Below are 25,293 nucleotides of genomic sequence, written 5' to 3'. Positions count from 1 at the left end.
CTGTGCTTAGCTGCAGAGTACAGACTTGATTTTGTGCAGGGAAAAATGGAATGAAAGCACTTACAAAAAAACTGAACAATGTCATTTATGCTTGCTTTAATGATTAAAAAAATATTTCTTTGCAAGAAAGAGACAAGAACAAATCCCCCTCCAAGCCCTCCATGCAGGGCCAGAGGAAAACAAACAATAACGGCCACCATTTTCACACTGAAATGATGACAGGTGCGTCAAGATAAGATGAGGTAAATGTTTTGAGGAAAGAATAAAAAAAGGCACAATTTACAATCAACCGTGCCAAATAAAGTCACAATATTAATAATTATAACAAAATAATAATTACATCAACATAACGGCATTAGAAAAAATATGCAACAAAAAATACATACCGATTTTATAATACAAGGCAACACTTCCGAGGGTTATGTACATGTCAAAACCTGAAGTCCCACACCGTTGTTTCTCTCAAGTTCGGGGTGTGTTAGGTTAGTTAACAGTTTATACATGGAGCAGGTATGCTGAAGGTGGCACAGCATATAACATCAAACCACCAACACCGTGGCAACGTCAGAGAAAGCTCCTATCTGACCACCAGACAGGAGACACACAGTTTGGAGGGGCCGATGCAGTCGTCGTGGCAGAAGGCCCCGCAGCCCTGGCACATGATCATGGCCTTGAGGCGGCACGAGCACTTGAGGGCCACTTCCTCAGCGGCGCTGTCGGCGAACGCCTGGATGCTGAGTGTGGCGCTCTGGCTAGCGCTGTGGCGCTGACGCAGCTGCAGGACGCCGTCAGCGATGCTCCTCGAGAAGCCGCTGCCGTCCACCACAGACACGTTGGCCGTGTAGCTGAAACCGGGCGCCGCCACGCCGCCCTGCTTAGGCAGCTTTCCGTAGAGCTGGAAAGGGAGGGAGGAGGGGGAAGATGAGGAGTACTGAGCTTTGCTCTGCGCCTCCTTCTTAGCCATGCGGGCTAAGGACATCTCCATGTTCAGCAGTCCCTCCATAGCCCCACCTCCTACCCCTCCTCCAGTCAGGTAACCGTCCATAGAGTTCACTGCCTCCTTTTTGGTGACCACCACACCTGGCCCGCCGCCTGCCATGGGGCCAGAGGGGGAGGTTTTGGCAAGAGTTTGGCAAGAGGGCCGGGAGGTGACCTCGCTCTTCACGGGCGAGAGCTGCTGTTGGTGTGGGGGGTGGGATTTGGAAGGGTGCCAGTTGATCTTGACGGTGGGGACCACGTCAGAGAGGCCAAGGTTGCTGTGCGGGGGCGATGGGGCTTCCGGGGTGGCCCGCGGCTGAGTGAAGTTGTGGTGCCTCTCCGGAGACTCTCTGATGACGGCCGACTCCTGGGAGTTGCGTCTGGAGGAAGAGGACGAAGAAGAGAGGGATGTAATGACGGGCACGGCCCCGGGGGGCACGGCGCCAGCTGGCTGCTGGGAGAGATACTGCTGCATGGCCGTGGCCCGAGAGGAGGCCTCCTCCAGCAGGCAGGCCATGCGGGAGGGTACTGTGCCTGGGGGAGAGGACGCAAAGCTCCGGCCTGCTCCAGGGGAGCCTCCTCGGCCAGCAGGGGACTTCTGCTGGTTCTGAGAGGACAACTCGGGCAGCAGCGACTCCATCGTACCGGACTCTGTGGGGCCCCTGAAGCGAGTGCCTGGGTTCCTGGTCTGCTGCTGCCGGGACTGTGGGGCTGACTGATGCCCCTCTGGCAGGCGGTTGATCTCCAGCTTGCTAGCCGAGTGCGTCTGCGGCAGGACTTTCTCCAGCGGGAGGCTGCCTTGGAGCAGCTGGGTGACCAGAGGGTTGTTGGCCTCCACTGTAGACACAGGCCGAGCTGAACTAGGGAGCCTCTTGCAGCTAGCGGTGGGAGAGGGATTCAGCCCCAGCCTACAGTCCTCATCAGCCAAGCACCGGCTGGATGCTTTGTAGTCTTCCATGGGGTCTGTTTTGTGCCCCCTCTGGGCTTTGGGATGTGGCGCAGCGATAGCTTGTTGGTCTGGGTGGGGAGTGCGTCCAGGCTGCTGCGGCTTTTGCCCCGGCTGCATGAGACTCTGGCTGGGCAGGCCGTTGGGGAAGCAGGGCTGGATGACTGTCTGGCTGTGGCCGTGCTGGTTGGACACATGGGCCTGGATGACCGGCTGCTGGTTCTGCTGTGAAGGGGGACTGCAGATCACAGGCTGGCCATGGGCCTTCTGAGACAGCCTTTGGAGGTGCTGGATGTTGCCATTGCACTGAGCGGGCAGGTGGTGGCGCCATGTGCTCAGGTGGGGCTCCTCCTCCTGGCTCTCGTTCTCGCAGTCGGAGGCCGTCTCTGTGGAGTCGCTGTGATGCCCTGCGTCGTCCTCTCTGACTGAGGGTGGGAGACGAGGGAGGGAGGCTGTCTCTCTCTCCCTCCCCGGGGGCTCCGACTGCTGCCTTTCGCCCTGGATGCGGCCCTCTCTAGCCGGGGTGAGGGGGTTCTCCTGTGGACCCACGTGGTGGGAACCATGCTGGATGACACCCCCTCCTCCCCCCCTGGCCTGCTCGGTGCCAGCCAGGGACCTGATCACATCCACTCCCTGGGCCCCGAATCTGGGCAGAGAATCTGGGATGGATGTGGGTGCCAAGGGACCGCTTTGGGTCGCTGTCCTGTCACAGTCGGCCCCCTCGCTTTGCCCTTGGAGGTGGCTGGATACAGACTCAGGTTTCAGCAGCGCTGCCTTGTCCAAGAGTCCGTTGGTGGTGCCTTTGACTGGTGGTGGTGTTAGTGTAGCCCCTTCCTCCCCACTCAGCTCCCCCAGCCGCTCCTCCTGGGTGGGTAGGGGTGGAGTGGGGGTCTGCGGGGGCTCTGAAGAGGACAGGGAGGGGTTGGAGGAGGTGGACAGGGAGGGGGATGAGGCAGCTGTGTGGGGGGTGGGGGTAGAGGAGGGCTCTACATTGGACAGCTGTAGTTGTGTTCCAGGCGAATGAGAGCCCGCAGGCGATCCCTGCTCCTCCACGCCTCCTCCTCCTCCTCCTCCTCCTCCTCCTCCTCCTCCTCCTCCTCCGGGCTCGACGGGTCCTGGGTGCTCTCGAGTTCGTCTTCCACTGCTGCGATCCGGTAGCCCAGAACCAGCCCTGCCCCCGCCGGGCCCTGGCCCGTCCCCAGTGGCTGCAACAGCAGCAGCGGCCTCGCGCTGGGCCCGGGCCTGCTGGGCGCGAGCTTTGATGTCCGCCAGGGTGCGCGCCCCCGTCCCCGTGCGCCGCAAGCCCTCGCTGGGGGGCACAATGCGGGGACAGATCTGGTAGGTTGGCGGCCCTTTGACCCAGGGCGGTTTGATTCTGGAGAGTTGAATCTGGAGGGACAGAGACAAGAGCATGTCAAATATGGAATTTACCAAGGCCATATACAGGACATTAGCATGCATAACTTGGCGAATAATCTCACACCGAAACCCAGACTCAATCACCTCTATTGATTTACCATCTTCAGATAAAGAAGTTGGTCTTTTTCAAGTTGATTTGAAATGTTTTGTGGAGACAGAAATCACAAAATAATCAAACTTACTTTACAGATTGTGGACTCCAGGTCTTAGGAAATTGGGTGCCTGCCACTGCACCACTACAGTCACAATAAAAGACTTACAATTACAAATGGTGACTTCATACCCGGATAGGTGGGACCTTGGGCTCCTCTGCTGTCGGCTGCGGCTTTTCCGTGTGGACCCCGTCGATTGTGGTACGAAAGGACTGACGATCTTCTATTCGCGGCCTCTTCTCGGGGAAGCTGGAGAAGGCCTGGGTCTCGTCTGGCCTCCTCTTCTGCTCCTTGGCCTGGGTGGAGGTGGCAGCAGTGGGGGTGGGGGCGGGGCTGGCTGCAGGGCTGCTCTCCTGGCTGCTGGTGGCCGTTCCCCCTGTGACCGAGGTGACCACGGAGGCCCCATCGTCCAGTGGATCGGCGGTGGCGGCGGCCGTGGAGGAGGAGGAAGAGGAAGAAGAGTCCAAGCCGGCGGTGAACGCCCCCTGCCTCTCGGAGGTCGAGGAGGGAGAGGAGGAAGGGGAGGAGGACGAGGAGGAGGAGGACGAGGAGGAGGGAGAGGAGGTTGAGGCGATGGCAGGTGCAGGCTCTTCGGGGAGAAGGCGGGCAGTGACTTCAGGCTCGTCGGTGGCGCTGATGGACGCAGGGCTGGGGGTCGGGGTGGGCTCAGGCACGGTCACAGACAGGAGCGTGGGCACAGGGGAAGGGCAGGGAGTGGGCTCTAGGGAGGCAGACTGGGCCGCGGTCTCCAGTCCAGATTCGGCCTGTAGCACCACCTCTCCCTGCACCATGGTGGCCTCTGGGATGGGCGAGGGCGCAGAGACGGAGGCAACAGCGTCTAGAGTGAGTGTGCCCTCCGGCTGCTCGGGGGTCTGCATGGCGGGGGAGTTGGTCTTGCAGAGGGTGCGTCGCGCCCTGCGTCTCAAGTCTGCACGCGTTCGCCGTCTCATCCTGCCGTCCCGCCGCCGCCTGCCCACACCACGGCGCTTGGGCGTTCCTGCAGCCACAGAGGCCACCTCACTCTCCAGGACGCTGGCGGCAGCATCGGCCTCTTCACTCATCGTCAACTTCAGAGACTCTTCCCGGGTCAGGCCAGACCTGCAGCCATAGATCACAACGTTAGTGCACAGAGTATATACCATTTATAAAAAGACACTTTCACCCAATTTAAATAATTGAAGTAATTTTCAAGTGGTCCATGGAATAAGAGGGAGCTTAAAAATACCGATGTGACTGGGGGTGTTCAGGAGACTTACTTTTGACCGTGGTACTCCTCAAAGAACTTCTCCTTCCATGCCTCCACTTTCTTCTCTTTCTCCATCTCCTGGCGAAATCGCACCTGCATCTCATGGGTGAACTCCCCTGAGTAGGTCAAACAATATTGGACAAGATTAATCCACAGATATCTGGCTATCGTGTTTTAAATAATACATGAATTTGTGTATTGACTGATTGTTTCCCCTGGTATTTACTAGGAAGCTATGTTGTAGTATCAATGGGCACTTCCTGGTACTGAATTCCCAAGAGAGTTACCTGCCACCCTGGGCCCACTTCAATTTGCATACTAACCCAATACGTCCACAGACGATGCAATCGCCATCACACTGCACACTGCCCTATCCCATCTGGACAAGAGGAATACCTATGCAAGAATGCTGTTCATTGACTACAGCTCAGCATTCAACACCATAGTATCATCCAAGTTCATCATTAAGCTCGAGGCCCTGGGTCTCAACCCTGCCCTGGCAATTGGGTCCTGGACTTCCTGACGGGTCGCCCCCAGGTGGTGAAGGTAGGAAACAACATCTTCACTTCGCTGATCCTCAGCCCCCTCCTGTACTCCGTGTTCACCTATGACTGCATGGCCATGCACGCCTCCAACTCAATCATCAAGTTTGCAGACGACAACAGTAGTAGGCTTGATCACAAACAATGACGAGACAGCCTATAGGGAGGAGGTGAGGGCACTCGGAGTATGGTGTCAGGGAAACAACCTCTCACTCAACATCAACAAAACAAAGGAGATGATCGTGGACTTCAGGATAGTGCAAAGGGAGCACCCCCCAATCCACATTGACGGGACAGCAGTGGAGCACCTCAGGAGGCTGAAGAAATTTGGCTTGTCACCTAAAACCCTCAAACTTTTACAGATGCACAATTGAGAGCATCTTCTCGGGCTGTATCACCGCCTGGTACGGCAACTGCACCACCCACAACCACAGGGCTCTCCAGAGGGTGGTGCGATCTGCACAACGCATCACCGGGGGCAAACTACCTGCCCTCCAGGACACCTACAGCACCGGTTGTCACAGGAAGGCCATGAAGATCATCAAGGACCTCAGCCACCCGAGCCACGACCTGTTCACACCGCTACCATCCAGAAGGCGAGGTCAGTACAGGTGCATCAAAGCTGGGACCGAGAGACTGAAAAATAGCTTCTATCTCAAGGCCATCAAACTGTTAAATAGCCATCACAAGCACAGAGAGGCTGCTGCTACATGGACTTGAAATCATTGGCCACTTTAATAAATAGATCCCTAGTCACTTTAATAATCTTTACATATCTTGCATTACTCATCCCATATGCATATACTGTATTTTATACCATTATTGCATCTTGCCTATGCCGCTCGGTCATCCATATATTTATATGTATATATTCTTATTCCATCCCTTTACTTAGATTTGTGTGTATTAGGTAGTAATTGTGGAATTGTTTGATTACTTGTTAGATATTAATGCACTGTTGGAGCTAGAAGCACAAGCATTTTACTACACTCGCAATAACATCTGCTAACCATGTGTATGTGACCAATACAATTTGATTTGAGTTATTGTTGTACACCATGTTATTTCTGAAAAAATACCTGGAAATGTTCCTGGTCAAATAAATTGTTAGCCAATTAAACCCTGAAGGGAAGGAGTTCACTATATGTGTAGCCAGTCACTAACCCCCTCAATCACATTATATATGTATATTATAACTAACTACAGGTAGGTACTAACCCTCAGCGAGCCTTTCCTTCCAGCTCTGGGAGGCGTGAGTGAAGAATTCATTGTTGAGAGCCGAGTTACTGAGGCGAGCCAGACCGTCAGGTCCCACCTAGAGAAGAGGGAAGACAGAACATACTGGGTTACATTCCAGACGTTGTTGTACAGAGAAATACCAAAAACAATATGGCACAGAAATGACGAGACATTATGGGATGGACTAAAAAGCACGCTCCAATAGGGAATCTCCATTGAAAAAGCTTTTTATTCCAGGGAAAACTGTCCCTAACAGTTATAAATCATGAGTATAATGATCAATTCTGAGCGTGCACACTCACCTGGCGGTCGACTTCAGGGAGGAGCTGCAGGAGTTGCTGTTGGTACTGGGCTGGGAAGGCAGAGAAGGTGCGCATGTTGATGAGGGCCCTGATGTTTGTGTTGACCAGGATTGAGCCAGGCGTCTCAAAGTCCACCTCCACCCCACCTCGGCTCCTCTTCATGGGCCCTGCAGACAAACACAACCCATAGGCCTGCACGGGTTAGCAAGTGGCTAATGCTATCCAACCCTGGGTTTAAACACATTCATTAAACTAACAGCAAGCACAACGTGGCCATTCCATTGCCAGCCAGCACAACTCCAGTTAAGAGCCAGCAGCAGCACAGTAGGTGTTTTGCTTAGCAGCCAACACAACCACAACAGCTGTCAGTCAGTGAGTGGTTAAGTAAGTCCTGGCAGGATGGCTAGTGTTGGGATAGCTAGCCGACCCTGGCATTCAGTTAGCAACCTGCAAAGCACTGCCTGTTAGCATAAGCGACCAATGCAATCCTGACAATGTTAGAGACCAGTGTACCATTAGTTAGCTACCAAATCACCCTGTCCACGTTTGGTGCTTATTTGTAGACGGCTGACCTGCGCAACATCTATATACATCTAGTAGTTCTACAGATGGTGTACTATATCCAGACTATGATGTTTGGCCTTTTCCTTTGTGATAGCTAAATTCAAGTCATAAGATAAAGATTTGTCAAGTTGTTTACAGTTCAGGTTCCATCAGGCATATCTCTCTGCCAAAGGTGTCCTGAACAATGATGGGAGGGGGGAAAAAAATGCTTCGCAGCTAAACCCGCCCCCCTCCCCGCTGAGCTGGACTAAATAAAAATGGGACAGTCAATGAAGTGAGAAAGACATTTTGTTGAATTCAACCACAGTCTAAGCTTCCACAAATCCATGGGATTTTTGGGTTGCTAATTGTTTAGGGTTTGATAATTGGGTGGACTTAGGGGGAGAGAGGGGTTTGGCGTTTGTGGTTACTGAGGGGGATGTTGGTAGGGGGTGATTATACCCGGGTCTAACCCCTGTACCTGAGTGGTGGCCACGAATGCTCTTGAAGTGCTGGGGGCGTTTCCAGCTAGCCAGTTCAGGGCGGGCACGGAGCGTGGGGCCTGGACCCCCCCTAGAGCCTTCCCTGCGCCTCCCCGCTGCTCCTGGGGGGGAGAGGTGGGGAGGAGTGGGAGCCTGGTGAGACACTCCCGTCACGTGTGTAAGGGGGGACTTACAAGCGGGGTGGGCGGATCAGGCAGACAATCCAAAAGGAGGGACAGCAGAGCCAATAGCACGGGTGGGATGGGGGGTTGGGAGGGGTGAGAGCACATAACAAAGCAAGAGGAGCAGTTACCCAGGCCCACAAACACAGAGAGGAGGGTGGGGGGGTAGGGTGCAGCAGACATCTGAGAAAGTGCTCACCTCACCCCATCTCATACAGAGCAATCGGTTTACTGGGCAGTTAAATGTAAGGCAGGAGGGAGGGACTGATATTCCAGGTACACACAGAAAGAAGGAGGGAGGACAGATATTGGAAGTTGCACTCAGACAGTGAGTGCAAGGGAAGGTTATTCTGCACGCAGAGACTGACAGAACCACAAGAGGGGAGGATTTTCTGGGGAACCTCAGAATGAAAGAAATACTCAGGGTGCACACACGAGGAGCACGGTCAAACATGAGCAGCTCACAAGGGTTGGGCGATGTCTGGAATGACACATCGTCCTGTCCAAAAATCGTTGATCTACGATTTGATCGCACATTATTTTGAGCACGGAGGAGAGAACGCAATATTAAGGACATATTGCGAGGCCTGGTTATTTTATCTAGTCTAGGCTGCAGAATGATTTTCAAATTGGTAGGGCTATGATTCTCCTGTCCATAAAAATACATAAATATCAGTTATATTAGCCTACCTTTAAAAAAAATTATATTATAAACTGGGTGGGTCGAGCCCTGAATGCTGATTGGCTGACAGCTGTGGTATATCAGACCGTATACTACATGGATGACAAAACATCAATTTTTACAGCTCTAATTATGTTGGTAACCAGTTTATTACATTTACATTTAAGTCATTTAGCAGACGCTCTTATCCAGAGCGACTTACTTAGTTTATTACTTACTTATTACTTAGTTTATAATAGCAGTAAGGCACCTCGGGGGTTTGTGATATATGGCCAATATATAGTGGCTAAGGGTTGTGTCCAGGCACTCTGCGTTGGGTCATGCATAACAGCCCTTAGCCGTGGTATATTGGCCATATACCACACCTCAGGCCTTGTTGCTTAATTATAGCATATCAAGTCTAGTTCTTCGGTTTCAGGCCGAATGATAAAGGTGAGCGAGCAGACCTGACGAAGTCACTTGCAGCATATGCAAAAAGATAATTAGGGCAAAAGACAGACAGACCACAAACCTGAGTTCTGAGCTGAGTTCACTAGAAAAGGTAAACATACTGGTGTTCGTTGCCAGAAACCTTTAGGTGGGCTTGAGACATGGTAAAAAAAAACAACTAGACCTAATGGTTCCTCATTTTAAAAATGTAGCCTATATTCAAATCCAGATGCATCTTATTCGAAAAACAGAATATTTTAGCTTTTTTATTTTAGTATTTTGTTAAGGCTACTTTGATTTATTTTTTAACATGTAGGTCTATATTTAGGATTTGTACAGGTAAAAGGCATATCCTAATAAGCCTATTAGTTTAAAAATGCAAGCCATGTTCATTTAAGTGTTATAAAGAAGGTTATAGGAAAGATGAACTGAGGTCCACACTCCAGTCGGTGGTAATGCACCTTAAAGTTGGTTGCCAATCGACATAAAAGTCCACAGAAGACAACTACTGAAAGTGAAGAGATTACTAGAAACAAACTATGTTTCCCTTTTTATCTGTAGATTAATTGTTGGAGAAGAGAACATACAATTTTGTGAAACTCAAAATTCTACAAAGACCCAGGGGAAAAAAGGACCTTATGCATTTCAGGTAAAATAACAACCAAATGTTTATATCCCAGGATAAAATGAGCTAGCAACAGCAAGCTAGCTAAATGTTCATGAATGTTTCATGTGTTTCGACCTGTCTCCAAATTAACATAGTTGATTCAGAGTTCCTTTTGATATTTCAACCTGCGTGTCTGGGTCACATCTGGTGTGGATGTACAAAATCAACATGCGCACAATGGCGCACACCCGATCTAGAGAGCATGTTAGGCCCCATCTGACGTTATGCGCTGCTTTGGTGCTCTCCGCTCTTTCTACAATTTGCATTGTTCTCTTGCAATATGTTAATAGTCTAACTACCACATATGTATTGAACATTTAAGCTATGGCAAATAGGGAATGGGCCATTTGGCAGGTCACCCTGCTGTGTGCTCACTGCGCTGCGCTCTTGTCCACCGCCAGACTCAAATTCAAACCATCATTTGTGACATCAAGATCAACGATGGCTGTCAAACATCGTTGATAGTCGATCCAATTGTAAAATCGCCCAACACTAGAGCACACAGGTCATCTTTTGGTGGTGCAGTGGTGACATTTGTCAACATGGCACTTGCAGGAACACCAGCCATTTCTACACTCTTCCCATAGATTGTACTAATGAGAAAACAGTTTGAAGGCCATTCACAGAAGGGTGTTTGTTTTACCCCAAGTTTGCTGAGGAACTTGAAGAGCTCAGAGGTTACTGTCTAAGAATGCTGCTGCAACAGTAAATAGGCAACATATAAATGACAAGATTGGCAAAAGGAGCAGAGGCCAATGCTGGGTGAGAAATGGTCCAAGACCACCGTAGGAATATGACTCAAAAGGTGTTGGTGTGTAATGCTACCACAATTTGCTGCCAAGGAAGTGTGTGTGTGGGCACAGAGAGATGGGGTTAGGGTAGCAAAGGGGCTAGTAGAGAGCAGTGCTAACCTGATGGGACGTGGTCACCATTGACCTTGAGTGGAGTGAGGACCACGCGCGGCATCATCACAGCCTTCTTCCTCTGTCTGCCCGACTGCAGCAAAGGAGAGCAGGGGACATGGTGAGAGGTAATAGAATGCTAAGACTGATGTTATCACTAAGTGAGAGATAAAGGGGATCTTCAATACACAATTATTTCTTATACATCATATCCAAAACCTCTTCAGAGGGGGTGGTAAAGCATACCTGTCTGGATCGGCTTAGTCGGGTCTGTGCCTGGGCCTCGGAGCGCACCTGTCCAGAGACTCCAGACCTACTCAGCCTGGTCTGGGGCTCTGTGGAGCAGGACGCACTGGACGAGCTCTCGTCTACTGACGCTGTGTGTGTGGGGGGGGCAGAGAAGGGTATGGTCAGATATCAAAATGGTTACTCTTTACTGGGTTCCAACTAGCTTAGTTGATGACAAATGGTCCAAGGATCACATACACTGACTAGAAGGATTTTCACACTGCACATGTTTCGGTTTCCGTTATCACAATTGGTGATGGTGCGTTTATCTAGAATTTTTCAGCCATGCACTCAGCGACTCGCATAAACAGCAGCTCGCATACAAATAAACAATAAATGCTTCTCTTAAAAAATTTTTTAAAAGCACATAGACAAACACACAGATCTAGGCCAGGAATGGCAGTGTCATGTGTGCCTGTAACCATGGCAACAAACACACGCTTAGGGGAAAAAAACCTGTCTCTGATTTCCAGTTTTTGTTCAAAAAGCACTCTCTTGGGCACGCTCCTTCCGCCTTTATCACAATACCTATTCCGGTGTTGTTTCGAAAGCACCTTTGAACAGGCCAGTCACAGTAATTAAATAGCATTTGATTTTTGTGCTTAATAAAGACCAGGGATGTAGTGGTAAAAACAAAATGGTGGATAAACTGTAAACGGTGGTTGAGAAAATAGGCGGTGAGCCAGGTTGCACGTTGTAACCAAACTTGAAAAGCGGTCCGTTACTCCAATGTGTTACTTTCGGTTCTTCTGTCAAATGTGTCTCATGTCGATTGCTGACAGAGGATTAAGTCTGTCTAGTAATTTGCCTGAACAAGACGAGTACCGAACAGCAAATCAGATAACTATTCCACTATGAGGTTGACCTATTTACCTAGTCAGCTTGTTGTGCGTGCCATGCGATAAGCTGTCAATGACGCACAACATTGCTTAATGCAATCGTGGGGAAAACACATTTGAAAGAAGTTTTGATGGCCTTTGTTTATAAAAAAGGGAATCGCTGCTTTCGATCGCTACTACAACTCCTAAAAACGAGCGCAAACTGCACAGTTTTAAAACGGAGTACATCAGCATGGTTCGGAGTGCATAGGGGAGACTGGGGCTAAATGTAACACTGGACAATTCTAACGGACACCTACATTATGGGAACATTAAAGTCATCAATACGTTGCTAACTGGTAACAAGATCATGTTTAGAGTTTGGGATCCAGCTAATGATTAGCCCAATGGGGTATGCATATATGCAATCCTGTGCCTCAGCCTATTTATTTAGCCATTATGCTGCATCAGTTGGGCTACAACTGATAATGCTTATTGGATTATGTATAGGCCATGGTAAAAGTAAGCCCTAAAAAAAAAATCTGGTATTGTGACAACACTAGAGGTAAGTAATGTAAACTCTAACACTAATTTACAGTAGATATAAAAAAGGAATAAAAAAACGAATGTGTACATTAACCCTCCACTACATTATATCTGATAAAAGAATGTGGTGATCATGACCATACACACCGTCATTCTCTCCGCTGGCCGCAATCGTTTCCATGGAGTCACAGCTCTCTTGCTCCCCCCCTTCCGTTGGCCCTGCTGTTGCAGTGGAAGCGGTAGCCTGTGTGGTGGTGTCCGCTGTCTCCGCCTCTGTCGAACTCTTGGTCCACTGCAGAGCGTTCTTCTGCAGAGGGACAGTCAGAAAAGTGACTCCTATCAGAAACGTGTGTGCATGTGCATTCTAGGTAGAGGTTAGTATGACATTTATAAGGGGTAGGGATAAGAGTTATGTGTGCATGTTCAAGAGATTTGGTGAATGGAGTGGGCTTGTTCCATACCTTTAAAGTGAACAGACTCATCCTGCCAGGAAGCTTGAAGAAGATGCTGTTCTTCACTCGGTCCCCCCTCACCTGGGAGTGCAGCATGGTCACCAGACAGGCCAGAGGGGCCGTGCCACTTATGGACAGAGAAGAGCGGAGGAGATGAGTGTGAGAGACAGACAAAAAATGTGAACTTGCAAGGTAATACTATGGTATGCAAAGAGACAGCACAAAAAACAAAATATATATATATATTGTCCCTTTGTTATTGTGCCATCTCACCTTCTGTTTTTGTGGAACACATTGTGTATCCGGCCAGGTTGAGATCATGGGGGAATGGTGAAAAATTACAAAGTGAGTTAGACTTATTTTAAATAAAACGAGCAATAGTATTCTTGTACATACGTTACGTATTACAGTAGAGATGTGCGTTAACTAAAAAGGTGTGGGTGTGTGGTTGTTTACCTCATTTCCTTGAGTCCCTTGGTCTGGATAACATGCAGGATCTGCTTGGGCGTCATGGGGGCATCAGAGAAGTTCTCTAGAACCTGAAAAATACATTACAATAAGTAATGAACATGTTAGAGCACACACAGAACATTTGAGAGTTGGGCCTAATCATAGCTCTGGAAAAAAGCAGTTAGCTTTGCTCACGGTTGGCTGCGGGTGAACTAGGGCTGACCATTTATTCGACTGGTCGATTGTTTAGTAGATAGGCTGTTGGTCGACAGATTTCTTTAGTCGGGCAGTAGTAAAAATATTTTTCAAATAACGTTGTATAAGACACCTGTCTGAGTGGACTGAGCCATTGTGGAGGCCGTGGGGATGGCACAGTCCATCACTCCAAGACATGTTACTGAAATTGTACACTACCATTCAGAAGTTGGGTCACTAAGAAATGTGCTTGTTTTTGAAATACAGTGTAGACATTGTTAATGTTGTAAATGACATCTGTAGCTGAAAATGGCAGATTTTTATGGAATATCTACATAGGCGTACAGAGGCCCATTATCAGCAACCATCACTCCTGTGTTCCAATGGCACGTTGTGTTAGCAAATCAAAGTTGATCATTTTAAAAGGCTAATTGATCATTAGAAAACTCATTTGCAATTATGTTAGCACAGCTGAAACCTGTTGTTTTGATAAAGAACCAATAAAACTGGCCTTCTTTCCATTAGTTGAGTATCTGGAGCATCAGCATTTGTGGGTTAGAGAGTCTAGTTTGAGAAACAGATGCCTCACAAGTCCTCAACTGGCAGCTTCATTAAATAGTACCCGCAAAACACCAGTCTCAACGTCAACAGTGAAGAAGCGACTCCAGGATGCTGGCCTTCTAGGCAGCGCTGCAAAGAAAAAGCCATATCTCAGACCGGCCGATAAAAATAAAAGATTAAGACGGGCAAAAGAACAGACACTGGACAGAGGAAGATTGGAAAAAAGTGTTATGGACAGACAAATCTAAGTTTGAGGTGTTCGGATCAGAAAGAAGAACATTCGTGAGATGCAGAAAAAATGAAAAGACGCTTGCCGCCATCTGTCAAGCATGGCGGAGGCAATGTGATGGTCTGAGGGTGCTTTGGTGATGGTAAAGTCAGAGATATGTACAGGGTAAAATGGATATATCACTCCATTTTGCAAACACCATGGCATACCCTGTGGACAGCGCTTAATTGGAGCCAATTTCCTCCTACAACAGGACAATGACCCAAAGCACAGCTTCAAACTATGCAAGAACTATTTAGGGAAGAAGCAGTCAGCTAGTATTCTGTCTATAATGGAGTGGCCAGCACAGTCACCGGATCTCAACCCTATTGAGCTGTTGTGGGAGCAGCTTGACCATATGGTACAAAAGTGCCCATCAAGCCAATCCAATTTGTGGGAGGTGCTTCAGGAAGCATGGGGTGAAATCTCTTCAGATTACCTCAACAAATTGACAACTAGAATGCCAAAGGTCTGCAAGGCTGTAATTGCTGCAAACGGAGGATTCTTTGACAAAAGTTTGCAGAGTTTGAAGGACAATTATTATTTCAATAAAAAAAAAAAAAAAACATTTATAACCTCGTCAACACCTTGACTATACTTCCTATTCATTTTGCAACTTATTTCATGTATGTTTTCAGGGAAAACAAGGACATCCAACTTTTGAACAGTAGTGTATATGGTTAAATAACTTAAGAACAATGGTGCAACACTAATGAAAAAAATATTATTTAACAAATACGCTTTGTCCCGCGTTGGATAGCGGATTGCCTTTTCCTAGACCATGTTACTATGTGCATAAAAGCAAAGTTAAACAGCATAATGGTGTGGAGAACATAATGCGGTGGAGGCAGCAGCGGCTTTAGGAGACGAGAAAACAGCCCATGTCTTAATTGTCTAAGAAGTGATGAGAGAGGAAACCAACTTAATTAGGTCTATAATTAATAGCCTAAGTTAAATGTGCCTGGCTTTATAAATCATCCATATACAGTGCATTCGGACAGTATTTAGACCCCTCGACTTTGACACATTTTGGTCCATTACAGCCTTACTCTAAAATGTATTAAATATTTATTTTTTCTCATCAATCTACACACAATAACAAAGTAAAAAGGTTCAGAAATTTTTGCAAATGTATTACAAATATAAAACAGAAATACCTTATTTACATAAGTATTCAGATTCTTTGCTATGAGACTCGAAATTGAGCTCAGGTTCATCCTGTTTCCATTGATCATCCTTGAAATGTTTCTACAACTTGATTAGAGTCCACCTGTGGTAAATTCAATGGATTGGACATGATTTGGAAAGGCACACACACCTGTCTATATAAAGGTCCCACAGTTGACAGTGCACGTCAGAGCAAAAACCAAGCCATGAGGTCGAAGGAATTGTCCGCAGAGCGCCGAGAGAGGATTGTGTCGAGGCACAGATCTGGGGAAGGGTACCAAAACATTTCTGCAGCATTGAAGGTCGTCAAGAACACAGTGGCCTCCATCATTCTTAAATGGAAGAAGTTCAGAAGCACCAAGACTCTTCCTAGAGCTAGCCGCCCGGCCCAACTGAGCAATCGGGGGAGAAGGGCCTTGTTCAGGGAGAGGAACAAGAACCCAATGGTCACTCTGACAGAGCTCCAGAGTTACTCTTTGGCGATGGGAGAACCTTCCAGAAGGGTAACCATCTCTGCAGCATTCCACCAATCAGGCCTTGATGGTAAAATGGCCAGACGGAAGCCACTCCTCAGTAAAAGGCGCATGCCAGCCCACTTGGAGTTCGCCAAAAGGCACCTAAATTACTCTCAGACCATGAGAAACCAAGATTGGCCTGAATGCCAAGCGTCATGTCTGGAGTAGGAGGTCGACCGATTATGATTTTTCAACGCCGATACCTATTATTGGAGGACCAAAAAAGCCGATACCGATTAAATCGGACGATTTTTTAGAATTTATTTGTAATAATGACAATTACAACAATACTGAATGAACACTTATTTTAACCTAATATAATACATCAATCAAATCAATTTAGCCTCAAATAAATAATGAAACATGTTCAATTCGGTTTAAATAATGCAAAAACAAAGTGTTGGAGAAGAAAGTAAAAGTGCAATATGTGCCATGTAAAAAAAGCTAACGTTTAAGTTCCTTGCTCAGAACATGAGAACATTTGAAAGCTGGTGGTTTCTTTTAACATGAGTCTTCAATATTCCCAGGTAATAAGTTTTAGGTTGTAGTTATCATAGGAATTATAGGACTATTTCTCTCTATAGCATTTTTATTTCATATACCTTTGACTATTGGATGTTCTTATAGGGACTTTAGTATTGCCAGTGTAACAGTATAGCTTCCGTCCCTCTCCTCGCCCCTACCTGGGCTCGAACCAGGAACACATCGACAACAGCCACCCTCGAAGCATCGTTACCCATCGCTCCACAAAAGCCACAGCCCTTGTAGAGCAAAGGGAACAACTACTTCAAGGTCTCAGGGCGAGTAACGTCACAGATTGAAACGCTATTAGTACGTACCCCGCTAACTGGCTAGCCATTTCACATCGGTTACACCAGCCTAATCTCGGGAGTTGATATGCTTGAAGTCATAAACAGCTCAATGCTTGAAGCACAGGGAAGATCTGCTGGCAAATGCACGAAAGTGCTGTTTGAATGAATGCTTACAAGCCTGCTGCTGCATACCACCGCTCAGTCAGACTGCTCTATCAAATATCAAATCATATGTTATAATTAAGTCTAACACACAGAAATACGAGCCTTAGGTCATTAATATGGTCAAATCCGGAAACTATCATTTCGAAAACAAAACGTTTATTCTTTCAGTGAAATACATAACCGTTCTGTATTTTATCTAATGGGTGGCATCCATAAGTCTAAATATTCCTGTTACATTGAACAACCTTCAATGTTATGTCATAATTACGTAAAATTCTGGCAAATTAGTTTGCAACGAGCCAGGCGGCCCAACCTGTTGCATATACCCTGACACTGATTGCAATTATCGCAAGAGAAGTAACACAATTTTCCTAGTTTAATATTGCCTGCTAACCTGGATTTATTTTAACTAAATATGCAGCTTAAAAAAAATATACCTCTGTGTATTAATTTTAAGAAAGGCATTGATGTTTATGGTTAGGTACATTTGTGCAACGATTGTGCTTTTTTCGCAAATGCGCTTTTGTTAAGTCATCCCCCGTTTGAAGTTGGTCTTCACACAGTTCGCAACGAGCCAGGTGGCCCAAACTGCTGCATATAGCCTGACTCTGTTGCACAGAATGCAAGAGAAGTGACACAATTTCCCTAGTTAAAATAAATTCATGTTAGCAGGTAATATTAACTAAATATGCAGGTTTAAAAATATATACTTGTGTATTGATTTTAAGAAAGGCGTTGATGTTTATGGTTAGGTACACATTGGTACAACGACAGTGCTTTTTTCACGAATGCGCTTGTTAAATAACCGTTTGGCGAAGTAGGCTATGATTCAATGATAAATTAACAGGCACCGCTTCGATTATATGCAACGCAGGACAAGCTAGATAACCTAGTAATATCATCAACCATGTGTAGTTAAGTGATTATGTTAAGATTGTTTTTTATAAGATATGTTTAATGCTAGCTAGCACCTTACCGTGGCTCCTTGCTGCACTCGCATAACAGGTAGTCAGCCTGCCACGCAGTCTCCTTGTGGAGTACAATGTAATCGGCCATGATCGGTGTCCAAAAATGCCGATTACCGATTGTTATGAAAACTTGAAATCTGCCCTAAGTAAAAAAATAAATAATAATAATAATAAAAAAAACGGCCATTTCGATTAATCGGTCGACCTCTAGTCTGGAGGAACCCTGGCACTATCCCTACGGTGAAGCATGGTGTTGGCAGCATCATGCTGTAGGGACGTTTTTCAGCGGCAGGGACTGGGAGACTAGTCAGGATCGAGGGAAAGATGAACAGAGCAAAGTGCAGAGAGATCCATGATGAAAACCTGCTCCAGAGCACTCAAGACCCCAGACTGGGGCAAAGTTTCAACTTCCAACAAGACAACGCACGAGTGGCTTCGGGACAAGTCTCTGAATGTCCTTGAGTGCCCAAGCCAGAGCCCGGACTTGAACCCGATCGAACATCTTTGGAGAGACCTGAAAATAGCTGTGCAGCGACGCTCCCCATCCAACCTGACAGAGCTTGAGAGGATCTACAGAGAAGAATGGGAGAAACTCCAAATACAGCTGTGACAAGCTTGTAGCAGGTTTTCATGCCAAAGCAGCTTCGACAAAGTGCTGAGTAAAGGGTCTGAATAATTATGTAAATTTGATATTTTTCACAAGTCAAATTTATTCCACACACCAGACTTCCCCTTTACCTCCTGAGCAACCAGTAAAGATTCCCGTTTCGAGTTTCACGTTCTCTGCATTCATTTTGCAGTCACATGTGTTACGGTGTTCAGAGTTTGTTATAAACAATTTATTGATGTGATTATGCTATAGGTCAGGCCCTATTGGTCACATGCATGCGATGCATACATGTGCCACTTAAAGAGATATGGAGAAAGGGTTGAGGAAATCAGGAATGTTTTTTCTACACAAATGATGGATTTTGGTAACAGAACTTTTCAGTCAGAAATGGCTGTAATTATTTAGCATCTTCAGCAACACAGACAGCGTGATACCCTGTTGATGTTGTGTGGTGGTCGCTGCAGCAGGGACGAGAGAGAGGCAACGGGTGCTAGTCACAGTCGCTTGCTGTCTTTCTTATTTTTTTTTAACACAGCAAGTCTGAGTCCGGCCCAACACAATCAAATCAATTGCGGTCGGACTTCCTCTAGTCACGTGTGTCTTAACTATTTGAAACGGTGCGCTTAAAGCATCAGACAAGCTCAGTGCTAGTTGATTTGACTAAGACACAGGATGTATCTATATATGGAAAGATGCGCATATAAAAATGTAGACCAATCGATTGGTCGAAAGAACAGACGACTATCGGTTGACCAAGGTAAAAAAAAAAAATACGTTCGGGACAGCCTCGCTTGCGAAACGGTTTTCGAAACGGATATATGCTGAGATTCCCCTCATCTTTCATATCAGCAAGAAAGAAACTTTAAAATGAAAAAAGATACACTTACGGTAGCAGATTAGCACAGATCCATATGCTTTGTGTGCCTCCAGACAAACTACACTTCCTCTCCATTTACGCTGACACACAGGTGTTCAGAGCGTGCAAGATAGCCAATTAGCACAGGTGGCCGTCTACATCTTCCTTAAACAAGTGCTGCAACATGGAGATATGGCTGTGTGGAAACACTAAGGTTATAAAAAGGTGTGTGGTAATTTTACCTTCAATTATTTCTCGATGTTGAAAGACACATTCCTTATGTTTCCAAAACCGTAACGCAAGCTTTGTGTTTTAACGTTCAGAATGAGCATCAGGGCTCTAAACAAAACTCCCCCGGCCAGAAGATACTATCTTCAATAGGTGCTAAAGGTTGTTAGCCTCTATGAATGGGTTAGCTTTCTCCTAACTATAAATCTGTACCATACATCCAGTCAGTGAATACAGAAGCTTCAGAAATATCGGGTGCAAACGAGAAACAAAACGTGAACTCCATACCTCAAGAATGGAAGACTCAGAAAGGCAGTGCCTAAAATTTTAAAAAGCATTTATTAAAATGCTTAAAACACCTGAGTTAACCACTCAAGCTTTGTCAGCAGAAAGTGGAGATTGAAGCTATACGCTAAGACAGAAATAGTACACAACACAATAAACGCACAACTAGGTCCAATCTATCAGGCGACGTAGCTTAATATTTTTTCTAAAGTGACATCAATACATAGCCTAGTAACCTGTGGTTTAACAGCCATCTCCACTCACTTAAAAATACAGTGAATTATTGATTAATTGCAATGCTGAAGATGAAAAGACCAGAGACAGATAGGTGCTTGGGGTTGTGAGATCGATCCAGCGTCTCTCCGTGTGTCGCCATGACAGGATGCATGAGAAGGAACAATACCTAATACAGACTGGGTAGTAGAGCGCTGCTTCAAATGAACCCAAGGACATACAAGCAGGAAATGGAACGGAGAGGAAGGGTATTTTGGTCAGGGAGAGACAAGCAGACAAAGCCTCCAAGTGCTCCACCAACCACGCACGCACCCTAAAGATGCAGATCCCAATAGAGAAACAGTATGCTCCATGATTAGGTGAGTCGTTGGTGAATAACAGAATGCTACGACATGTGGCAATCAATGTAACATTTCTCTTGTCCTTGTCCCAGAAGAAAATGTAAAAATAGAAAACAGTCCCTGAGGAACCAGGGGCCAGATGGTCAATAAGTTAGACCTATCAGGGTTCTCTGCAATCTGTGGAGAAATAAAAGAACCGGCTCAGTTATAATAAATAAAATAATATATATATATATATATATATATATATATATATATATATATATATATATATATATATATATATATATATATAGAACTGGTAAAGTGTGTTCCCCTATCTTGTTGAAGATACAACCATGTGTCCACTGCCTATTCCCATCTATCTGAATGTGTTAGCGTGCAATGCATTTGTGTGTTTCCAGCCTCTGTATGTCTTGTGACAGTAATTGGTCAGTCATTTCTGTATGCCTCAGCGAATGGCAAAAGTCCTTAGTTTGAACATGCTCATTTTACACCCAAACCTAGCATGGCACAAGTTTCAGAACACACTGGACTCCTGTTATTAGTCTCAGCCTATAAATATTGTTTATGCTCCCAAAAAGCTACAGATTCTCCACAAGGATCGGCAGTGACATGCGGGCCGTAGCTTATAAATACATGCATTCTCCGCACAGTCAAAAGCAAAAATGGCACAGAGTTTTGTAGCACTTCCATGGCGTGCAGGGATGCAGATAGGCAGAGAACAGTAAAATAGGGTCTGGCAACTGAAAAGAGCCACATCCTAAAATGCAGGCCTGTGCATCTAAGGAACTTCCACACCCATTATTAAGGAAGGAGAAATGAGCTGAAGTTGAGCTATAACGCATCTGCAGTATGCATGTACAATATAAAACATGGTAGGATTTATAGCATTTTGAACTGAATAAAATTAAATGCGTCATTAACTGCATCCAGTTCAAGATCCTCAAGAAGCACCAATGATACTGATATCAAATTTTATTTGTCACATGCGCCAAATAAAACAGGTGTAGACCTTAGTGAAATGCTTACTTAACTGCATTTTTGGTTAAGGGCTTGTAAGAAAATCCCTAAAAAAGTAAGCGATAAGAATAACAAATAATTAAAGAGCAGCAATAAATAACAATAGCGGGGCTATATACAGGGTGTATTAGTACAGAGTCAATGGGTCAATGTACGGGGGGCACCGATGTTGAGGTAATTATGTACATGTAGGTAGAGTTATTAAAGTGACTATGCATAAATAATATCAGAGAGTAGCAGCAGCATTCTGGGGGGGGGGGGGGGGGGGGGGGGGGGGCAATGCAAATAGTTTGGGTAGTCTTATGGCTTGGGGGTAGAAGCTGTTTAGAAGCCTCTTCGACCTAGATTTGGCACCGGTCAGCATGGCCCCGGTCAGGATGCTCTCAATGGTGCAGCTGTAAAACCCTTTGAGGATCCGAGGACCCATGTCTCCTGAGGGGGAATAGGTTTTGTCGTGCCCTCTTCACAACTGTCTTGGTGTGCTTGGACCATGTTAGTTTGTTGGTGATGTGGACACAATGGAATTTGAAGCTCAACCTGCTCCACTTCAGCCCGTGGATGAGAATGGGGGCGTGCTCGGTCCTCCCTTTCCTATAGTCAAAAATCACCTGAGGGGCCCACGTTGAGGATCAGCATGGCGGATGTGTTGTCAGGAAGTCCAGGATCCAGTTGCAGAGGGAGGTGTTTAGTCCCAGGGTCCTTAGCTTAGTGATGAGCTTTGAGGGCACTATGGTGTCGAACAATGAGCTTTAGTCAATGAATAGCATTCTCACATAGGTGTTCCTTTTGTCCAGGTGGGAATGGGCAGTGTGGAGTGCAATAGACATTGCATCATCTGTGGATCTGTTGGTGCGGTATGCAAATTGGAGTGGGTCGAGAGGTTTCTGGGATAATGGTGTTGATGTGAGCCATGACCAGCCCTTCAAAGCATTTCATGGGTGCAGACGTGAGTGCTACAGGTTGGTAGTCATTTAGGCAGGTTACCTTAGTGTTCTTGGGCACAGGGACTATGGTGGTCTGCTTGAAACATGTAGGTATTACAGACTCAGACAGGGAGAGGTTGAAAATGTCAGTGAAGACATTGGTCAGCGCATGCTCGGAGTACACGTCCTGGTAATGAATGTTGACCTGTTTAAAGGTCTTACTCACATCGGCTGCGGAGAGCGTGATCACAGTCTTCCGGAACAGCTGATGCTCTCACGCATGTTTCAGTGTTACTTGCCTCGAAGCAAGCTAAGTCATTTAGCTCGTATTGTAGGCTCGTGTCACTGGGCAGCTCTCGGCTATGCAACGCAGCCTCGTCTGGCAGTCGCAGAAGAGTGGACTGCCTCCGATTGAAATTAATGGACTTTTGCCAGATGCAGACCGTTTATAGCAGTAAATGTGCACTGTGTTAGGGCTCTGCATAACTAATGTAGGGGCCTGATCATGCTGCTCAGAATAAAGTCAATTCTGAGTGTCATGACATGAACAACCTCATGACATTCCCAATCCTGTATCCCTTTTCTCTCTCACACTCACACACACAAAATACTTTCTTATTCAATATAAATTATTTTATTTGCCTCATTTAGTAGACCTGGATATTTAGACCCCTCTACAAAGCACAGAGAATGGTGTGTATTGTAGCAGATGAAACCACGGCCGAAAGATTCATGACAAATGTAGAATTTTAAATGGTTAAGTACGGGTTAAGGTTAGGTAAGGACGTCCCAAACATCCCAGATAGCACTAACCATAGAAAAAACACTGGGTCTGTGGTGCATTTCCACACATTATTTACCCGGGTTTACCCAAAAGGCTCAGACTTTCCTGTTTCCATCTATGGTCTGGCACCTGCATCTCATTGGTCCATGGCTCTGGTAGATCTGCCTAAACTTTAACACATTCTCACAATTGTTTTGATTATGCAGAGGTTGTTGCTGCTCTTCACATAACCTCACTGTCAGCCCTAGCTAGGGATATAATTTCCCTAGTATAACATAAGAGTGTATACACTAGTGTAACACTGGTGTTACAGTCGAAAAGCAGCATTGAGGACTTGCAGTACACAAGAACACAGACATGATTTGTATACCATTACGGTAGCCTACAAGCTACTCCTTATCTGGCTTACTTATCAACATGGCTACATAAAAACATTTTCACGCATGCACCAGGTTAGCTATCCAAAAACAATGGTGATGACTACATAGACGGCTTTATCCATCTTTATATGGTAGTAGCTAGCTGCCACCCAGCAAGCTAACATTAGCTAAACTGGGGGTGGTAACGTTAACGTTATGCCCCCCTGACCCTTGTTGACTCCAGCCACAGAGGGGCCTGGCTAAATGTGTTCAAATACGAACAGCTAACGTTAATTACACTAACGTTAGCTGGGAAACCGTTTTGGTGGTTAACTAGTAAATATATATGTAGTTACATGTGCAATAAATGGTGGTAGTCTGGCTAACGTTAACTTGCTAGCTAGCAAACAAAGGGTCAAACGGGAAGGCAGACGTACGTTAGCCAGCTAGCTATGCGCCTGTCAACAATGAGGGTTCGTTTAGCTACAGCCACACGCGGAATGGCAAATCAAGAGAATAAAAAAAACTGCATTTCGTTATTAGGGGCTCAATGCATGCATTTTTTCCATTGTTAACATTTTGGCAATTTAATGTTGGAGCACTCCCCGCCAGCTAGCGTTAGCGGGCTGCGTGCAGTGCCAACCAGACATACCAGACTCGGAACAATCTTTGTTCGGTTGCCGACAGTTGTTCGTCTACCCTGTCGCACAGGGGCTGTCAGTACATTACACAATTACAACTACTAATTAGTAGTATATTACCATGCGAGCCGCCTCAGCCCACGTGCGTTCCTTCTTTCTCTTCTGTTTGTCCTTCATTTCCTCCCTCTAGTAGCTAGCTATCCTCCCTCAGTTGCTCCTCCAGCAGCAGTTGCGATAGCTTCAATGGGTCAGGAAACCCCGAACTAGCAAGCTACGTTAGCTGAGCGGTTTCTCTCCGTTTCACTAACTTAGCCTTCCCACCACGCAGTTGCTCGTTTTCTCGCTCGTCCTGTGCTCGGTAGGCACGTCCCTTGTTGAGCTAATTCATTTATATAAACTATTGTTGTTCTACTCTAGTGCACTGTAACGTGACGGAAGGCTAATGAGAAGCTATCTAGTAAACACGTACGGGGAGCGCAGTAACGAGCGAGCCCTAGCAGCTACGAGCGCCTCTCGTCTGTTGAAGCTACATCTGCTGCAGGAAAACCTCACTTTGGAATGCAAGGCGGAGAGAACACAACAACGAGGTCAAGGGTCAAACACACTGCAGGAACGCAACACAAAACAACTCTCCCCACCCCCTCTCTATCTAGCCACTCTGCTACAAACCAACGCTAGAGGGAAGGAAATGACGGAGAACAAGACATTGTGGCTCTACTATCTGCAAAATGAGCCACAATGGCGTCAACATGTAACCTGCCAGAGATCTACCTGAATAAAAAATATGGAAGAATCAAAAATCAGATACCACGTTTCGATAAAAAAAAAAACGTCAATTCCAAAATTGTACTAATAGGCTACTCTTTAACTACTCACATACATACCATAAGGGAACATAATGCTGCAGTGTTTACAACAAATGCGTTGTGATACCAAACTGACTATAGTCTATAATACATAGAGTGCTAATAATTATGATTGTCCGTGTCCCAAAACGAAGTCACACAGAGAACATCCACATTAAAACATACATATATTTACCTTAATAAAATAGGTATAACCTGTCATTTCGACAGCCTGATCCTGACACATT

General features: G+C 46.3%; 1 protein-coding gene across 2 annotated transcripts; it reads right to left on the bottom strand.

Annotated features, from left to right (window-relative positions):
* Positions 1–79: 79 nt before the first annotated feature.
* LOC106572228 (polycomb group protein ASXL1) lies at positions 80–24,874 on the bottom strand. Of its 2 annotated transcripts, XM_082962042.1 has the most exons (12): positions 24,321–24,874; positions 13,089–13,354; positions 12,825–12,942; positions 12,511–12,670; positions 10,958–11,088; positions 10,721–10,805; positions 7,849–7,971; positions 6,825–6,991; positions 6,502–6,598; positions 4,752–4,857; positions 3,627–4,593; positions 80–3,313 (listed from the first exon to the last, which is right to left on the bottom strand). In XM_082962042.1, exons 3-12 carry the CDS (start codon positions 12,909–12,911, stop codon positions 578–580), a joined length of 4,659 nt encoding a protein of 1,552 aa, XP_082818168.1. In that variant the 5' UTR covers positions 12,912–12,942; positions 13,089–13,354; positions 24,321–24,874; the 3' UTR covers positions 80–577. The 2 variants fall into 2 exon arrangements, with proteins under 2 accessions (XP_082818168.1, XP_045551954.2); XM_045695998.2 differs by lacking the exon at positions 7,849–7,971.
* Between the last annotated feature and the right edge of the window lie 419 nt (positions 24,875–25,293).

Source organism: Salmo salar, chromosome 15 (genome assembly GCF_965601325.2).
Source record: "Salmo salar chromosome 15, fSalSal1, whole genome shotgun sequence".
Taxonomy (NCBI): Eukaryota; Metazoa; Chordata; class Actinopteri; order Salmoniformes; family Salmonidae; genus Salmo; species Salmo salar.
Note: the sequence above shows the minus strand (reverse complement) of the source record. Positions and strands in the feature narration are given on the sequence as shown.

Excerpts from the sequence above, each read along its gene's own strand:
- LOC106572228 (XM_082962042.1), bottom strand. The coding sequence starts at position 12,911 with ATGCTGCACTCCCAGGTGAGGGGGGACCGAGTGAAGAACAGCATCTTC. Across the intron at positions 12,671-12,824 it reads TGAGTCTGTTCACTTTAAAG|AAGAACGCTCTGCAGTGGAC; the intron begins GTATGGAACAAG and ends GTCCCTCTGCAG. Across the intron at positions 10,806-10,957 it reads GACTAAGCCGATCCAGACAG|TCGGGCAGACAGAGGAAGAA; the intron begins GTATGCTTTACC and ends CCTTTGCTGCAG.